The sequence below is a fragment of the Lissotriton helveticus genome, chromosome 3_1, assembly GCF_964261635.1.
Source record: "Lissotriton helveticus chromosome 3_1, aLisHel1.1, whole genome shotgun sequence".
In the NCBI taxonomy this organism is placed as follows: Eukaryota; Metazoa; Chordata; class Amphibia; order Caudata; family Salamandridae; genus Lissotriton; species Lissotriton helveticus.
This window is the reverse complement of record NC_136061.1, coordinates 483015152-483031611: the sequence shown is the minus strand read 5'-3', so window position 1 is coordinate 483031611 and position 16460 is coordinate 483015152. Positions and strand designations below refer to the sequence as shown.

General features: G+C 41.3%; 1 protein-coding gene across 1 annotated transcript in view; it reads right to left on the bottom strand.

Annotated features, from left to right (window-relative positions):
• The window catches only part of COL3A1 (collagen type III alpha 1 chain), a 127314-nt gene that overhangs the window by 81862 nt on the left and 28992 nt on the right, over window positions 1-16460 (bottom strand). Inside the window, exons 2-5 of the mRNA XM_078680358.1 lie at window positions 15973-16172; window positions 12986-13048; window positions 11595-11699; window positions 6521-6595 (exon numbers count right to left, since the gene is read on the bottom strand). Of these exons, the coding sequence (XP_078536484.1) occupies window positions 6521-6595; window positions 11595-11699; window positions 12986-13048; window positions 15973-16172 (443 nt within the window). The remainder of the gene's footprint in view (window positions 1-6520; window positions 6596-11594; window positions 11700-12985; window positions 13049-15972; window positions 16173-16460) is intronic.

The window sequence follows — 16460 nt, the reverse complement described above, 5'->3', positions numbered from 1 at the left end:
ATCATGACAGAATAATTACCTTACTCTGCTCTCAAAATCAGACTCTAAGTCTGACCCAGGAGAGCAATCCAAAGCCTTGGTGCACCTTGGAACCTCATTTCAAGGAACATATAAATGTATAATGCACACTATATGACATAAAACAAATTAAACCATGGGTGAACTGTTAACATTCACAGATAGAGAGGTCATGATATTGTGGTTGAAATTTCAACTAGAAATAAAATGTCACTATTACTATATTATTTTATAATTCAGTTTTTCTATATTGTCAAGGTACGTAAATGTGGAGGTAAGAGTAGTAAGTGTGCAATTAAAACAAATAAAGTAGTAAACCTGCACCCTTTGATTTACTACCTTGACCAAGTTCAGATTTGCTACTTTTTAGTATTCACAAACATTCAAAGTGGTCATATTATTTCTGGCACACTACCTTGAATGGCATGTATCCCTTGCTATATTTGCAAAATTGATGTGTACGTGGAGAAAAACTTTGCATTAGTCAAATGCACATCTATGTTTTTTTCTTTTTTTATCTCCACAAGCAAAACATTGTTCCCCACAAAGAAACCCCATCCCTGGCACCTCCTCCAAGATGGTGGTGATAAATTACCCTTCCCAACCTTTAAGGGATGCTCCTTCAGCTCTTTGTTGGAGTCACATTACAACCAGGGAGTGGAGGGTTAGGGTAGAAGCTTGTGAATACAAGCAAACTAGGCAATTTACAAACTTAGGTGCATAGGAGGCATATTTTTTATAAGATATATTTAGAAACCTTTCATACAAACGGACTGATCTTCTGTTACATACACACTTTGTCACTGGAGAGTGAGCTGACATTATTTAAGTAACTTGTTAAAGAGATATGAAATAAAAGCCACGGTACCTTGATCAACTTAATTTTAATTGTGCCTTATCATTTATAATAGCCAACTGAATACATGCCTTCATATTAACGTACATTGGCAGCAATTTGCACTGCTGGAACGTCACTTTTTTCATGTTACGGTGGCACAATGTGCCGCATCATATTTACAAGGCTGTGTAAAGCCACTTTTCGTGACTTTTCAAGGCCTTGTAAATACGTGCCCCTTTCACACAGTGGTGTTGCTGTAGATGTTTCCAAACAATACCCATGGAACCTACAGTATTCCAAGATTTACGAGGCACCATTAACCTGGGAATGTGTCAGGATATAGCACCGCCCCAGGGGTGGCATTAGGGAGGCGTAACGATGAGAAATGTTTTTATTTCTCCTCGTTTAGAAATCACCTGATGGGACTGATTTTGTGCAGCAATGTGCCCCTTCCTGCACAAAATCAATCAGCCCTGCAACATAAGCACTCTTACACCATTGTGCAAGGGTGCCTGTGTTGGTGCATAGATTCCATAGAGGTGGGAAACCCAATATACCCTTGGAGGCTTGGGCGATAAAGCTTTAAATAAGTGAAGTTTGCCTACAAGGAATTGTGTTTGTCTATGAATTTTAGAGATGATATCTCAAGTGCAATTGTCAAGGTTCAACCCTGATTAATGGTGAACAGTTGAATAATCAAGCAGTGAATGAATAATTCTATCCCACAGATTACTGTCTTAAAAACACAGGATGTACTACACGGGGCAAAATCTGCTTCAAAACAAACATATATTTAATATGTGGTCAATTTACAAATCAGGGAAAACAAAACGATCAGGATCAACCAAACATAGTTCATGAGGTAACATAAATCAACCTACAAACCAACTATGTAAACATCTTTTTTGTGAATTTGTAGAATTAAATAATCAGATACATCAATGAAAAAAAAATTCCTTCAACACAACGAATGTACATAGAAAAAGATGTCGCAGTCGACGTTTCGGTCTGTGATGGCGATGAGACCGTCAGACCATCTTCAGGTCAAAAGGTTGATGGATATCCTTCAAGAAAATCCTAATTGTAAATTGCTTATGCTGACTCAGGGAAACAACATTGGATTTCTTTAAGTTCAGGTAAGAATCCCACAATTGGTGGAAGCACGGCATGCGTGGGCACAACTTAATTAGCTGCCTGGCACATTCGGTATTTTATTTAAAAACTTGCGAGCGATCTCGTGGGAAAGCGATGGTGAAGAAACTGTAATTTTCTTAAATATGCAGCTCAATGTCAGCCATCAGTGGTGCATTGGTGAATTTCTCTGTACGATTTAAAATCCACGTCTACACGCTCCGTGTAGACGTGCCTTTCCCTTTACCCAACATATACAAAATACATAGATTGGGCAGTGGAAAAGGAATAGGCAGAGGCCATGCAGCAGTAGACCCTTCTCTCCTCCTGTAGCTCAATGTCACTGGGGAGGAAAGAATGCTGGACAGCTCCTGGGTCTCCATGGCTTAGCTCGACTATGAAAAAACAAGCCGTTTATGCAACCTAGGGAGTACCAGGGGCTGATTTCTCACAGCTTGGTTTCACAGCTCTTGCTGTGAATCATCAACAGTTATCAGCTGTGCTCTCAGTTGAACATTTACTGCAAGAGCTATGAAAGAGGACTTTGGGGCCACAAGGTATTTCAACTTCCTCGTTCTCTGTTGCTTTTTTTTCTCAATTAGGACCTGTCGCCCTCCTGGAGAAGAATGCTCTTATAGCCCACTGTAGCTGGACTATACTGGCCATTAAAGGCCCTTTCCCTTGTTAAAGTCCCTCGCCTTCGGCTCAGGCCTTTATTGCTGCAGCGGGCCTTTATTGGCTGGTGTAGCATGCTATAAGATATATTACATTACCCTTAAATTACCTGTTAAGTACTGGATTGCTAAACCTTTCTTGAACAAAAATAGTGCTGTGAAAATATGTGTAAACAGAAACTCTGGTTACACTATTTCTTTCATTTGCTGAATGTTCTGTTATATGTGTTAGATTTCATTACATAACAGTGGTTTGATCAGTAGAGTAAAACAATAGAATTTGAGGCAAAGTACAACTACTATTGCCTGTAAGATGATGCTTTAGAAAAGAGAAATAATAACACGCTGATGCCAAAATTAAGTATAGTTCAAACCAATACAAAAAGCACTTCAGCAAGCTTTATACACACTGAAATCATATATCGTGTTGTTGGAATAGTCACAAACAGGAGTAAAATAACCTTAGAAGCATTGTTTTTGGAGAATTCTCCAGACTGTGGAAAAATATTTTAGTTAGGTAGCATTGGTCGGTTGCACAACTCCATCACCCTACTTTGAAAGAGTAAAAAATGGTGTTATATATGTTATATATGTTATTAACACATATGTTCAATGTTATAATTGCATGCATTGAACAGTTAAGGCCCTAAATAAACCATAGCAATGAAATATTAAAATCGAACATATCTACTGTGTTTACCACTTGTTCTGCAGAGCATCATTCCACCACAGCAAATGGTGTCTTGAAATGTCATCAATTAATTATCGGCAAACAGTGTTATCAATATGATTTTCATTAAGAAGGTGCCACTTAAGATTAAAATACACCTTTTGGCCCTTTAATGCTATCACTGTTTTTTTTAAATGGCAAAATGTTTGTTGAGTTTGAAGGTACGCGATTTACAACCCTGGCTAAACATGTAGGGGTGGATTTACTATGATTTTGCGTCAGGTGCGTTACTTTTGTAACAATTTTGGTATTTCCTAAGCCACACAAAGCCACTTTTTGTGGATTCGCATAGTTTAGGAAATACAAAGCAACTCAATGCAGCACTGCCTTGTGTTACCTTGCATTTAAAAAGGAATTTTACTAGTGGAGAATGGGCGCTCCCATGCATCCATCCATGGATTTTGACTCATTTCCAGATTTACTAAAGCTAGTAAACCTTGGAATGCTACAAAATGCTATGTTTTCCCCAGTGAGGCATACTGAGGAGAAATATGTTTATTTCTCCTCCTTGCTTCTTCTTTCTGTGTGTGCTGCATTCTGCAGCATGCATAGAGAGGAATATGCCTGAAAGGATTGTTTTTATCCAAGAAGGTATCTCTTCCTGAACAAAAACAATCCTGACCATAACGCAGGCACCCTTGTGCGATGGTGCAAGGGTGTCTGTGTTTGCACTATTCAGCCTCAAATACAAGGAGAGAGCTAAAGAGTATTTTAGTAGATATGGTGCTTTTCTGCTCTCACCCATTCACGCAATACCATGCAGCAACTAGCCTTGCTGCACCGCGTTGAGTACATTTTATGTAAATTTACCCCGTAGCACAGTGTACTTTCACCATCTTTTATGAAGAGAAACCAATCCAGCATGAATTTCTGCCAGAGGAATGTTTGACCTGTCACATTTAAATGGCAGGCATTATGTGACGATATGTTAAGTAAAAACTCACAAAACCAAAGCTTATTGGTGTAGTTTGAAAGAAGAGGCACAAAGCCACCTGATCACAAAATTGGTCGACAGAAAGAATATCAGATGGGCTGATTCTGCATGATCTCAGGTGCAGTTAGTTGAGGATGTGTGAGTGAATGTGAGACTGTAAGATATCTTATAAACTCTCTAAGCAAGGTGGGATCAGACCACAGAGAGAAATCAGGTATATAGGATGGGAGAACTTACACGAAACCAGAAGGCTCATACATCTCTAGATGGATGACCTTGAAGACCAGAGGAAACACAAGGTAATCTCTCTTTGGGAGCTACATATTTTTAAAAGTATATGGCCAGTCAATACGGTCATCTTGACAACTCAGCAGCAGTTCTTTTTTGCATCTCAGTGCGTGAAGCGGGCATCTTGCATGGGGGAAACCACCATGGAAGATGTTATTAATGCATCTCTGCTGAAGATGGATGATTTGATTGTCTCATTTAGAAGCACCAGGATTGAGTATTGAGATGATAGTATCAATATGTACATGCTTTTAATTTGCTGTAAAGAAGAAATCATTAACAGGCTGAAAATGAGATTATTCATTCCAGTTAAAGAGAAGGTTGAGGTGTGACATGCCTTCGGTTATAATAAGCAAGCACATAAAATAAGTTAAAAAACAATTTATTTTCAAAATAGCACAAGACACATATAAGCATACAGAACTCGAGCTCCTGGATTTTGGAACAATCCTGTCAGTATTCAGAAAATATATCCTTTCAAAATGATAGTGATGCTAATAGACAACACATAAAATGTCAACTAAATCGTGCGTGTGCCTCCAGTTGTGTTCCACTGTTGTAAAAGTATTAAGAACCATGGTAAATTGGCTAACATACACCAAGATAACCTGGAGATAAACGTTCACGTGTGTCTGTAAATACATGAGATGTAGTGTGACACTTTTCGGATTTAAAGCTGTTCATGATTGTAACATATGCATCTAGAACAGCTGTTTTAATCTGGCTCACTATGGCCATGGTGAACAAATTCTGGGGTGACAATACCTATGTCAAAAGTGACCAGGGATAACTGGTATTGGGCTTCAATAAGACCATCCATTATGCTGTAGACAGGTGAGCAGGATGACTGCATAGCACAGTACTGTGCAGCTCTTCCCCCTGAGAAGAATTTGCAATGACGTTTTCACTAAAGGCATTAGGAACTGGTTTCTAACTCTATATTAAGCTGACTTAAACCTTTATATTGGGAAAAGGTGAAGGATAGACATATTATCATTGATACTGTATTCCAAGAGCTATCACAACTGTTTTCATTTTGACTTGATAACTGATTGGGTCACATATATATCTCGGATCTATCAACAGAGCACTAGTAGTCTGGAATCACTGAGCGTACAAAACCCGGTGGCAGCTTCTCCATATGCTGAATAATGGACCAAGGCAAAGTGCTTGTAGATATAGCACAGAGCATGGCTTATTCTCTGCATCATTATCTTGTTTTCAACCCTACCAGAATTGTCAGTTGTGGCATTAAATCTATTTAATCCATTACTCTCACATTTTACTGCAAGGAATATCTGTAAGGCCAGATTCGTGAAGGATCAAGAGGTAAAGGGGTTTCCTTGCGTCAGCTTCTTGGTGTTTCCAATATAGTGACCCGCTTGTCCAAGCAGCTCCTTATGGAAATGCCTGGGAGCACAAATCCATCCCCAACACTTCCATAGAGAGTTGCCTGGATCAGTGGGTCATTGTACTATGGACATCTAGCCCCCTGATCCGTGTTGGCTTTATGTTCCCAGGCACCCAAGAGTTTAAAATGATTGATTATTAACAATATTTGTCTAAAACCCACGAGAATGAAGGGCTCCCCTGGCCTGCCTTTTCTGGGCTGAGGGCAGTAGAGCCCTCTAAAAGCAATTGTTGGTACAAGCTTATCTTTTGTTCTTGTGGTTTTTGAGAATATAGTTAAACTTTATCTAAAAAACATGGTATTTAATAAATTCACACGAATTATTTGACATGAGATGATTTCTGTAGAGAGCCTGAGAATGAACTGGGCCCAAAGATGGAATATTGGCTGTGGATGGTATAGTCATAGGTTGAACTGTAACAATGAAAAATGGTTATTCGTCACTGTATACATAAAAAAGGTTAGTTCTCTACAATAAGAAAGAGTGAGTGCTTACAGGCATGAGACCCATTTGTCCACCTCCACCTCCACCAGCCTTGACATCATAGGACTCGTACTGAGGGGAGAAGTTCTGTAAAAAAGAAAATTACATCAACAGTGATCGTCAGCAAAGGTGCACACCAATGAATGAAAAGTCTTGGTAGAGAGATCCGCACTATGGATACGTGGCCCTGTAGTTCAGAGGAACCTTGGCAAAGTTAAGCCTCTTTGACAGAACTGAGATGTTATTGACATTTAAATGTTCTACTTGCAGAAGAACAAGCCCCTGACTCGTTTACACACCACCCTTTATTCTGACTCACGCAGTTATGGCATGTGCACTAGTTGTGTGCACACAATTTGTTGAATGAGAACTCCAGCAAAAGCAGTATGGTGTACATCACAGGGAATGATTCTGCTGTAATAAACTCCGGTGATGCGAGTCAGGATGTCTGTGCCAGTGTGTGTTTTTTTGAAGAGTTTTACATAGCCCAAATTTGACAGGAAGGCATTAGAGCGCTTTACATGAGCACCAGTTGCCTTACACAAGGACAAATTCATTTTGTAAGGCACTGGGAGATTAGGGGATTTGCCCAGAATCACAGGATGTATGTATGTATTGCGACTTACATAGCGCACGTATCACCCGAAGGCATCAAGGCGCTTGCCTTGGGAACCCGTCCTGGCTTTTCCCTGTGAGATAACCCCTACTGGGTATCCCCAGGGTGAAAGCCAGGCATCCCGCAGCGGGTGGGCCGCCGTAGTGGAGATTAAGCAACTATTGCCCAGAGTTGCAGCGTGGGACCCCATGATTAGAATAGGCACCGAGGCGATAATTATCGAGTCCGTGGACATTTTTGGGCTCAGGACCCTGCCGCATCGGGAATTGAACCCTGGTCCCGGGCCAGACCTCTGCATCAGGGTCTGCCGCTCTAATCAGTGAGCCACACTCCTCCATGTAGAGTGCATGATGTCTAAATGACACTGACAACTAACTGTGATAATTTATGATAATGATTTATGACCCCAGCCTGAGAAGGTGTCAAGGGGAGTTGTACAAATATGACGTATGTAATGAGTAATAAAACTGCGGACAACAACCACCACAATAAAACAATGACTGTTGGCTGTGTGGAGTAATACAGATACACAGGTATGGTACGGTTCCTGGAACGGACACAGTGCGGCTGTTATGAGGTCGACCGCACTAGCCCTTAGGCCACATTCTCTCCGTGTGTGTGTGTTGGTGCGTGCATGCATGCGTGCGTTTGTGTGTGTGTGAGATTGTGTGTGAGAGTGCGCACATGCATGCATGCATGCATGCGTGTGTGTGCGCGTACATTCATGCATGAGTGTGTACGTGTATGTGAGCGTATCTACCGAACTTTATTCATAGCATCATTACTTGTGTTTGTTAACTTCCATCAGGCTTCACTTTTCTCAGAGTCTGGCATATGCATCACACCAATGAGTTCCAAAGAGGGCAGCACAAGTGTGTCATTGATAAACGACTTTTAGTGACGCAAAGTTGTTAGAATGTAAATACACTTTTAATGTGCCATTGCCACATATTGTGGGAATGCTTGTGATCTGATTGGAGCTAGTGGAGTATAGGTTTGGACACTCTTATATCAATATCTGTACTCCTACAACAGTTGTTGGTGATTCGATAAAAGTAGAATCATCCTAATAAATTACATTTATAGTGCAATTTGAATTATCTCGCCGAGGGTGAACTGAGTCGTCCAATTAATGCAAACGTTGAGCCGAACAACCTTTGCCCGTGTATAAGAAGCACGATGGTCACAATGTTTTTTTAAGAGTGCAATATGTTTAGATTGTGACTGAGCACAAAAATAATAGCACCAGTGCTAACCTTCAACTACCATTATATATTTCTTTTAGCGTGATTTTACATTTGTATCAGAATTAACACATATTGGACATGTGCTAAAACATTTTGTGCAATCTAAACACCAGACACTCCTGAAACAATTGTCCGCACCGTGGGATGTTGTGGATTTTTATGCAGTGCAAAATATTTCAATAAGAGATGCATACAGGTTTCTTGTACATGTATAGCCTTGGGGCTAAATGGATTTGCAGTCACAAAATCAGCGATTTGCAAGAGGTTTTCCGACTGCGAAACAAGTCACAATGCATTGAAGGCACATTGTGAGAAATGTTGCAATGTGCATTTGTGATTCAGAAAGAGGAGAGGGTATGATTGGGTCAGCCTCCTTCTTATGAATCGCAGTGACATGTACTGATTCTTTGCAACCACATCTTCTGCCTTCTCACAGGAGGTGGCATGGGATTCACAAAGTGGAACATATCTATGAGGAGCAGCATTCACTTTGTGAATGTAGGCTTGGCCATTGGGGAGGAAGAGGTGTATGCAGCAGCCCAGGAAATTGTTGCTCTCCAATGACATTCACAGATTGTCTTCTCAATTTTCTGATTGCTGTCCTTGTCTTTTAAGAGACAAGGATTGCAATCAAAGTGGGCATTCTGTGATTCCAAATGGAGGAATGTACGTCTGCTGTCCCATGCAGGCCTCCAGTCCAGCATTCACAGCAGATTGCAAGAAGTCACAATCCTATACCTACTCCATTGCTATTAATGAGGTTGCAGATTCTCAATTTTTTGCGACCTGCGTCTTTGCACTACAAGGGCTTTGGATATCCCTCACACTGCAAAGGGAAAGGTTAGATGCAGTGTAAGGCAAACATTCAACCACGAGTAGCTTTTTTTTCTACATCGTGCCCTATGTGCACACAGCCATTCACTTTTTTTAGATATGGGGCTTTGTATCAAAGAAAGAGGTTCTTTGCTGGTCAAGACACTGTATTCTGGGTGGTTATTGCTTCTACAACACATTTTAGAAACACTCAAATGCCACTTGATCTTGGCTTTTAGAAGTTCTTCAACTTAGCGACTTGCAACTGATGTTACTCAACATGGTTCATGTCAGTAACAATAACGGCCCAGACTTACTTAGGTTTTGCACCAGTGCAAAGCTATGCATAGGGGCACATGTTACTTCTATTCAGCGCAAAAAGGTTCCAATACAAAACTGTTTTGTACTGCTTTTCTTCACTTTTCATCAAAGCACATTACTGGGGTAAATCAGCACAAACACTCATAGGTTTTGTTGTACAATCCCTTCTATTAAGAGAGCCACATCAGACTTTTCATTGAAACTATTCCCTACTTGAAGCAGGAGTAAACAAAGGAGAATGTGATCATTTATCCCCCCCCCCCAAAAAAAAAACACTGCATATTGCATCTGAAAATGTTGTGTGGGATTCCTCTGATTTTGTCTAGGCATATGAATGTATACTGGAAGGGTATACTCCCAGTACAAATCCTACAGTCCACACTTACCAGTGTTTCATGGAGTGAGGTTGTGAGTAACAAAAGGGAGCCTTGTTAGGGAACCAGTGCAGGTGTAGACAGCAGCAGGACATTCTGAATGGCTATTGCTTTGCGATGTGTTTTGTCTTGCGCAATTCAGCACATCAATGTTTGTTGCTGTGCAGTATTGCGTGAAAACTTGGTAAATATCTTTCCTACCTAACGTCCCATGGTGCTGATGGATTATATACAGGTTCTGACCAAGACTGGCCTTTTTCTCCATGAGCTCAGTGGCAGAGATTCACTATCTGCTCAGCTTCCCATGTGGAGGCCAACTAGCGAGATGGGCCAGTTGACTTTACCATTCATGGTTGGTACGTTGAATACGCATCTTCTTCTGCGTGCATTAAGAGCGTTATAAATCAGTGCTTATTTGCTTAAAAGCATTCGCTGGTGATGTCCGTTGAGTTCTTATAAATGCATATCACAATTGGGTTGCATTTGAGTAATTTGAGGATCATCCTCAAAAGGTAATGAGTCTTTGTCAGTGCCATTTTTACTAGACCCGTTGGTTCTGAGGGAAGTAAGAATATTTCTCAGTTGAATGCAATAGCTTTTGATGTGGTTGCCAGTATCCGCCCCCTGCTCCGTCTACCTGCAAACATCTGGAAGTTTTGGATGATGTAAATTTAGCTTTTTATTTATTTATTTATTTAAAGGTTTATATAGTGTGAGTAAGATCTGGGATGGATCGCAGAGCACTTTACAGGGAAGACATTGAAGAACAATTGCTGTTGTGAATTGCTAGTCTTTCTGGACCAATGGTCAATCATAATGAAGGCCCCTTGCAGACATCTACATTTACCCACACCCAGGTATACAATTTTCTACTATCACATTGAATTTACAGAGAAATAACTTGGGTACCTTTTTGCCTTACAATGTAGCCATACCTCTGTATAATGTCGGTGAAATGGACTTACATGCATTACAAATGATGGTGTGGGTGCACTAAACAAACATGTCTTTTTCAGCGAGGTGAAGTAAACGAGGCATTTTCAGAATTTCTGTTACACGTAGTTTCGTGATTTTATTTTACTTTATAAATTATTACTTATAAGCATTGAGAAAAGAGAAACATAAGTTTCACGAACATGAATTTAAGAGTACAAACCATCACAGTCCAATCACCAGAAAGGTTAGGCGATATAATGAAGCAAAGACAAGGATATGTCTACCTCTCCTCACTGGTGGCACACACTTTTAAAAGAATTGGGCTGGTTTGCTTGAGTGCAGTCACCAGTGCTTGCACTAGTAGGATGTTATACTATTGTTTGCGAACTGTGTACATTTGGGTTTCCTGTACCACAGGGTCATTCACTCTTGCAAAGATGTGCTGGCACTAGTGTTTAATTGAAAGTGCACAGAAACTGGAGCCACGTTCTGGTAACATGGACAAAAGTGGCGGTGAATGATTAGTGTATTTGTTCTTCAGAGGTATTTACAAATAAACTTCTTTTTGTACGCAGGAGTTTTGAAGGACGACATTTATTAATCAGGAATATACGTCTATCTTCTATAGTGTAAGAAGGTGCATGGTCAAGATAATGGTATAGTAACATGAATTAGATAATTCAAACTTTACAACACGACTACGTGTCGCACTATTTCCTAAATAAACCCAACATACTGAAATTAAGATATCACAGCCTACTCAACACAACATCACTCACCCCTTCCATAGAAGGACAATTCTGACATACGCCGGGAGCTCCTGGGGAGCCGGGTGTTCCAGGAAGACCGGGCTCACCATTTCGTCCAGGAATTCCAGGGGAGCCCTATTGAGAAATATAGAGTTTGACACATTATTAAAGGGTTAACTGTAAAATGGAAAAACTAATTGTTAATTGAAAAATGACAAACATTTAGGACACAGGGCCATAGAAATCATTGATCCTGTCCATCAACTGTAATACTCCAGACCAGACACTGGCTGCATTATTTCCTTATTTTCTCCATGCTAAAGTTCATCTTTGTCTATCACATACCTACCTATCTTCAATAATGTCTCAGAGCCCATGCCCTCTCCCTTGTTTCCTGCTGGTATGCACCACTCTTTCCATGAGGAACAGTGCTCTGCAAGTCTGCTGTGGCGACCTCCTGTCAATCTGGAACCCTGATCCCCTTCTCCAGCTTACTTGAAAATTGTTTCAGCCTTTTAAAATAATTTCACCATTGAGTTCATGTGACATTTCTTCTTCATTGTTCAACCCACATAAGAGGCGTCGGATTCTGACTAATTCCCAGCTTTAAAAAACTTTTCAAACTGGGCATGTGCCACAGCAACATCCATCGAACGCCCCTTTCACGCAGAGTAATGTGTGAAAGGAGGCAGTATTTCCAAGGCCATGAAAAGTTACGGAGGGAGATTTTACCTGGCCTTGTAAATATGGGTAGGCATACTGCACCCCGTGTGTCAAAGAAAGTGACGCACCGGTGGCGCAATGGCCTTGTAAATGAGTCCCAAAGTGTTTCAGATTTACACATCTCTTCTCGAGGCACTTAGCAGCTGTGATATTCGAACTTACTAACTGTCCAAGGGACACAGAAAAGGAACAATCACGTGAACCATTAATATCGTATTTTTACTAGCGCCCAATTTTACTACAAATGAAAGACATTTTTTATTACCGTAAATATGTGAACCTTGTCACTTCCTGGGCCAGTCCTCTCTAAACAAATTTAACCGAATCCTGTGCCTATCAATGTGATGTAGATTTGTGTGGGCACCTCTATCTACCTTTACCTACTGCCCCATTGACCTTGAACCACTTATGCAAATCTGACTTGACCTGGTAGGGTGCCTGACTTTCAGGTACACTAGGTAGCCCTTCGGGAAAATATTAAGGCCAAGAGCTCCTCTCCTTTTGAGATGTACTTATCCAGAAGGTGCATTTAAAGGTGAATTGTAATAAAACAAAATAAAGATTTAAACACACAATTTAGATTAAAAAAGATAACTTTTTAACATGATACCTTGAAAAGACCTTTTAATTAATTTTATGGGGTAATGCATTTCTTTTTTTAAATGTATTTTCTGATTTATGTAGTGCAGAAAACTTACAGGATCACCCTTGGGACCTCGGTCGCCCTTGGAGACAGTTCCGCCGCCTTTCGAAGGTTCCTCCTAAACAATGCAAAAGGAGAAACAAAGTCAGGCAAAGATTGTATTTATATACAGCGCTTACTACCACTGACGAGATGCTTAACATGCCATTTAAAATGATACATACTAGGGGGCAAATTTACAAGCCCCTTGCGCCACTTTTGAGTCACTTTTAACATGGGAAAAGTGACGCAAAGTGGTTCAAGGGGCTTGTATATCTGACCCTAGGTCTCACTATGGGGCATATTAGCAAGAACCTTGTTAAAATTGTCGCCGTTTTTGCAGCAGGAAAATGCCGCTAAAACGGCGATAATGGGCTTGCTAATTTGCGCTATAGAATTCTAATAGAAGCCCAGGTTAGATGTCCTGTACATCTAACCTGGGCTTCTATTAGAATTCTATAACGCATATTTGCAAGCCCATTACCGCCGTTTTAGCGACAGTTTCCTGCTGCTAAATCGGCGATAATTTTAACGAGGTTCTTGCTTATATGCTTCTTTGTCTGTGCTATAGCTTATTCTTGAGTACAGAAAATTAAATAGAATCTGTAAATGGAACTTCTGTATAATTTTATATGACATAGTTGTTAATGGTGCGTTTTAGAAAATCATAGAACAGGGTAAAAAAACGTGTTAATTTTTGCAACCAGAGGACATACACATAGCAGTGAAATTATGCATCTTTCATTCAAGATAATCGGTAGAAATCTACACTGATCAATATGTAGTTTCTGCAAAGCATGTTTCTAATGCCAGTAGAGAAAAACAATTAAAGCTAAACATGTTATCTACATTTTGTGAATTACCAGCAAAATAGAATCTTAGCGCGCCACCCAGCGGAGTTTTAACATTTTTACAGTTTGTTTATTTCATGTTGAACCAACAGAATTCATAGATTTGCTGATACTAGTCCAGCACTACTTAAATCAGTTGCGCTTTTCGGGGCACTGATTGCTCAGTAAACTGGCATGTTTTCATAATTGGTGGTCCTGGACAAAGCGCAGTTGAACCAAGGTAAGCCTTTTAGGTTGGGCTTATCTTATCTTGACTCTGAAACGGAGTAATTAACTATGTTTGCATGATGAAATACTAGCACTCAGTTAAACAAGGAATTAACCTGACAATTATTGGTGAATACCCAAAATTGTGGGCGTTTGTGATCCTCAACCAACTTCTGCATGTAGACCCACCATGGAACACCCTCAATCTTGACTATGCCTCTAACCCTGTTAAGAACATTTGGAATGTTGAGAGTTCCATTGAAGGCAATGTAGTAGCTCCCGGCTTATAATGGCTAATATAAGCCTTCTGCTCCAACATTCCAGTGTTTGTCTTGCTTTTTCTCCCTTTTTCATTTAGAACAATCTACCCTCAGTGGGTGACATGTTCTAAAGCGGGAGCGGGCCTTCAATGGTCGATACAGCCCACTAGGAGGGCTCTAAGGTATGGTCGGTAGAGCCCACTAGGAGGGCTCTAAGGCTATTGGAACATTCCGCCCATATAGGACAGAAAATTCTGATTAGTAAAAACAAAGGCCTCTCGGAGCCCCAGGGAGGTGTAAATACCCTTGAGCTCTGAGAGGGCGTTGTTCACAGCAGTAGCTCGGAAAGTAAAACAACATTGGAATGTTGCTCTCCGGGCTTCTCCTGGCCAGGAGAAGCCCGGAGCACTCCATTGTCAACATTCCAATGTTCTAATAGCCCTTTAGCCCTTGACACTCAAGCTTTACCGGTTGCTAAAGGCCCTGTCCTTCATTAAAAGCCCTTGCCTGCATCAGGGCCTTTAACAACCAGTATAGCCCTCGGCAGTGGGCTATAAAGCTATATTAGAATATTGGAATGTTGAGTACTCCATTGTTGAAAATGCAGTGCTCCGTGTGTCTACTGGCCAGTCGAAGCCCGGAGAGCAACATTCCAATGTTATTTTGCTTTCAGTGCTACTGCTGTGAACAAAAGCTACTCAGAGTCCTAGGGGATTTACCCCCCCCCTGGGGCTCTGAGAGGTCTTTGTTTTTACTAATTAAAACATTCTGCCCTAGACCCTCTAGGGGCGGAATGGTCTAATAGCCTTAGAGCCCTGGTAAATGTAAATGTATTTGAGCTTGTAAAGCGCACTGCTACCCGTCCGTAAGTTTCCTGGCGCTGTATAACTCTGGGGTACCCGTCCTGGCTTTCCCTGTGGGATGGTCCCTGCTGGGAGTCCCCAAGGTGGTGCCAGGCATCCCAGGAATTGATGGGGCCGTTGTGGAGATTAGGCAAGCTAATGCCCAGAGTTGCCGAGTGGAACCCCTGATTAGAGTAAGCACCGAAGCGAGAATTATCGAGTCCGCAGACTCAAGTCCACGACCCTGCCGCGTCGGGAATTGAACCCTGGTCCCGGGCCGACTTCTGCTCCCGGGTCTGCCGCCTCTAACCAGTGAGCCACACTACTCGGCGGGCTCTACTAGCCATTAAAGGCCCACTACCTTTTTAACCCGTTCAGCGCGGCGCGGATTTTCGCGCTGTGCTGAACGTTCTGAAAAACGGGTGTGGTCATGACGGAACGGTTCCGTCATGAGCACAGCTCAACCGACGCTCATGACGGAACCGCTCCGTCATGAGCACCGCAGGGGTTAAAGGCAACGCTGGAACGAGCCATTAATGGCCAGTAGAGCCCTCTAGGTTGGGCTCTAAGGCTATAGTATAGTTTGATTCTACTATACCAGGATGAGTACTGTATATTCCTGTATCCCATTTTCGAGGCAAACTCCTGACATTCTTTATTCCGTGAATGACGAATTCGATTTCCCCATCAAATTACATTTCTTATGCTAGTAATCTGAATTTAGGTGTGCAAAGAATGTAAAAATTACCCAGTATGTGTATTTAGTAAGCATGGCTGTAACGAGGGTCCGGATTAAGGGAAGCTAATGTCACCATTTGTTCATTCTCCAGCACAAGGACTTACCGACGGTCCCTGTGGACATACTGGACAGCATTCACCGAAAGGAATCTCAGGGTTCGTGCATTCTAATTCCACTTCGTCGCAGATGATGTCGTCGCACAAAACTGCCCCAGAGTCGCACACACAGATTTGACATGGCTCGGGCTTCCAAACATCCCGGTCAGCATACACTTGGCCAAGATGCGCACATGTTCCTAAAACAACTAAACAAAAAGAAAAAAGAACAACGCAATCAGATTTGAACATAAAATCCACTATGAAAAACACATCTCATTGTAATCATGTTCATATGCATTTGAGCAGGCCTTATTGTTCCCACAGCAAATTACGTTGTGTTGCTGTGGAAACACTCAATTGCTGCTGGCCCGTTTAGGAGCACATTTCCTAAAAAAATTGTAAGGACGAATTTTCCTCTTTCATATTATTGATAGATGGCCTCTGGCTCTTCCCGGACCCCAGATCCTTCTTAAGTTAATGAAAGCAACGTCCAG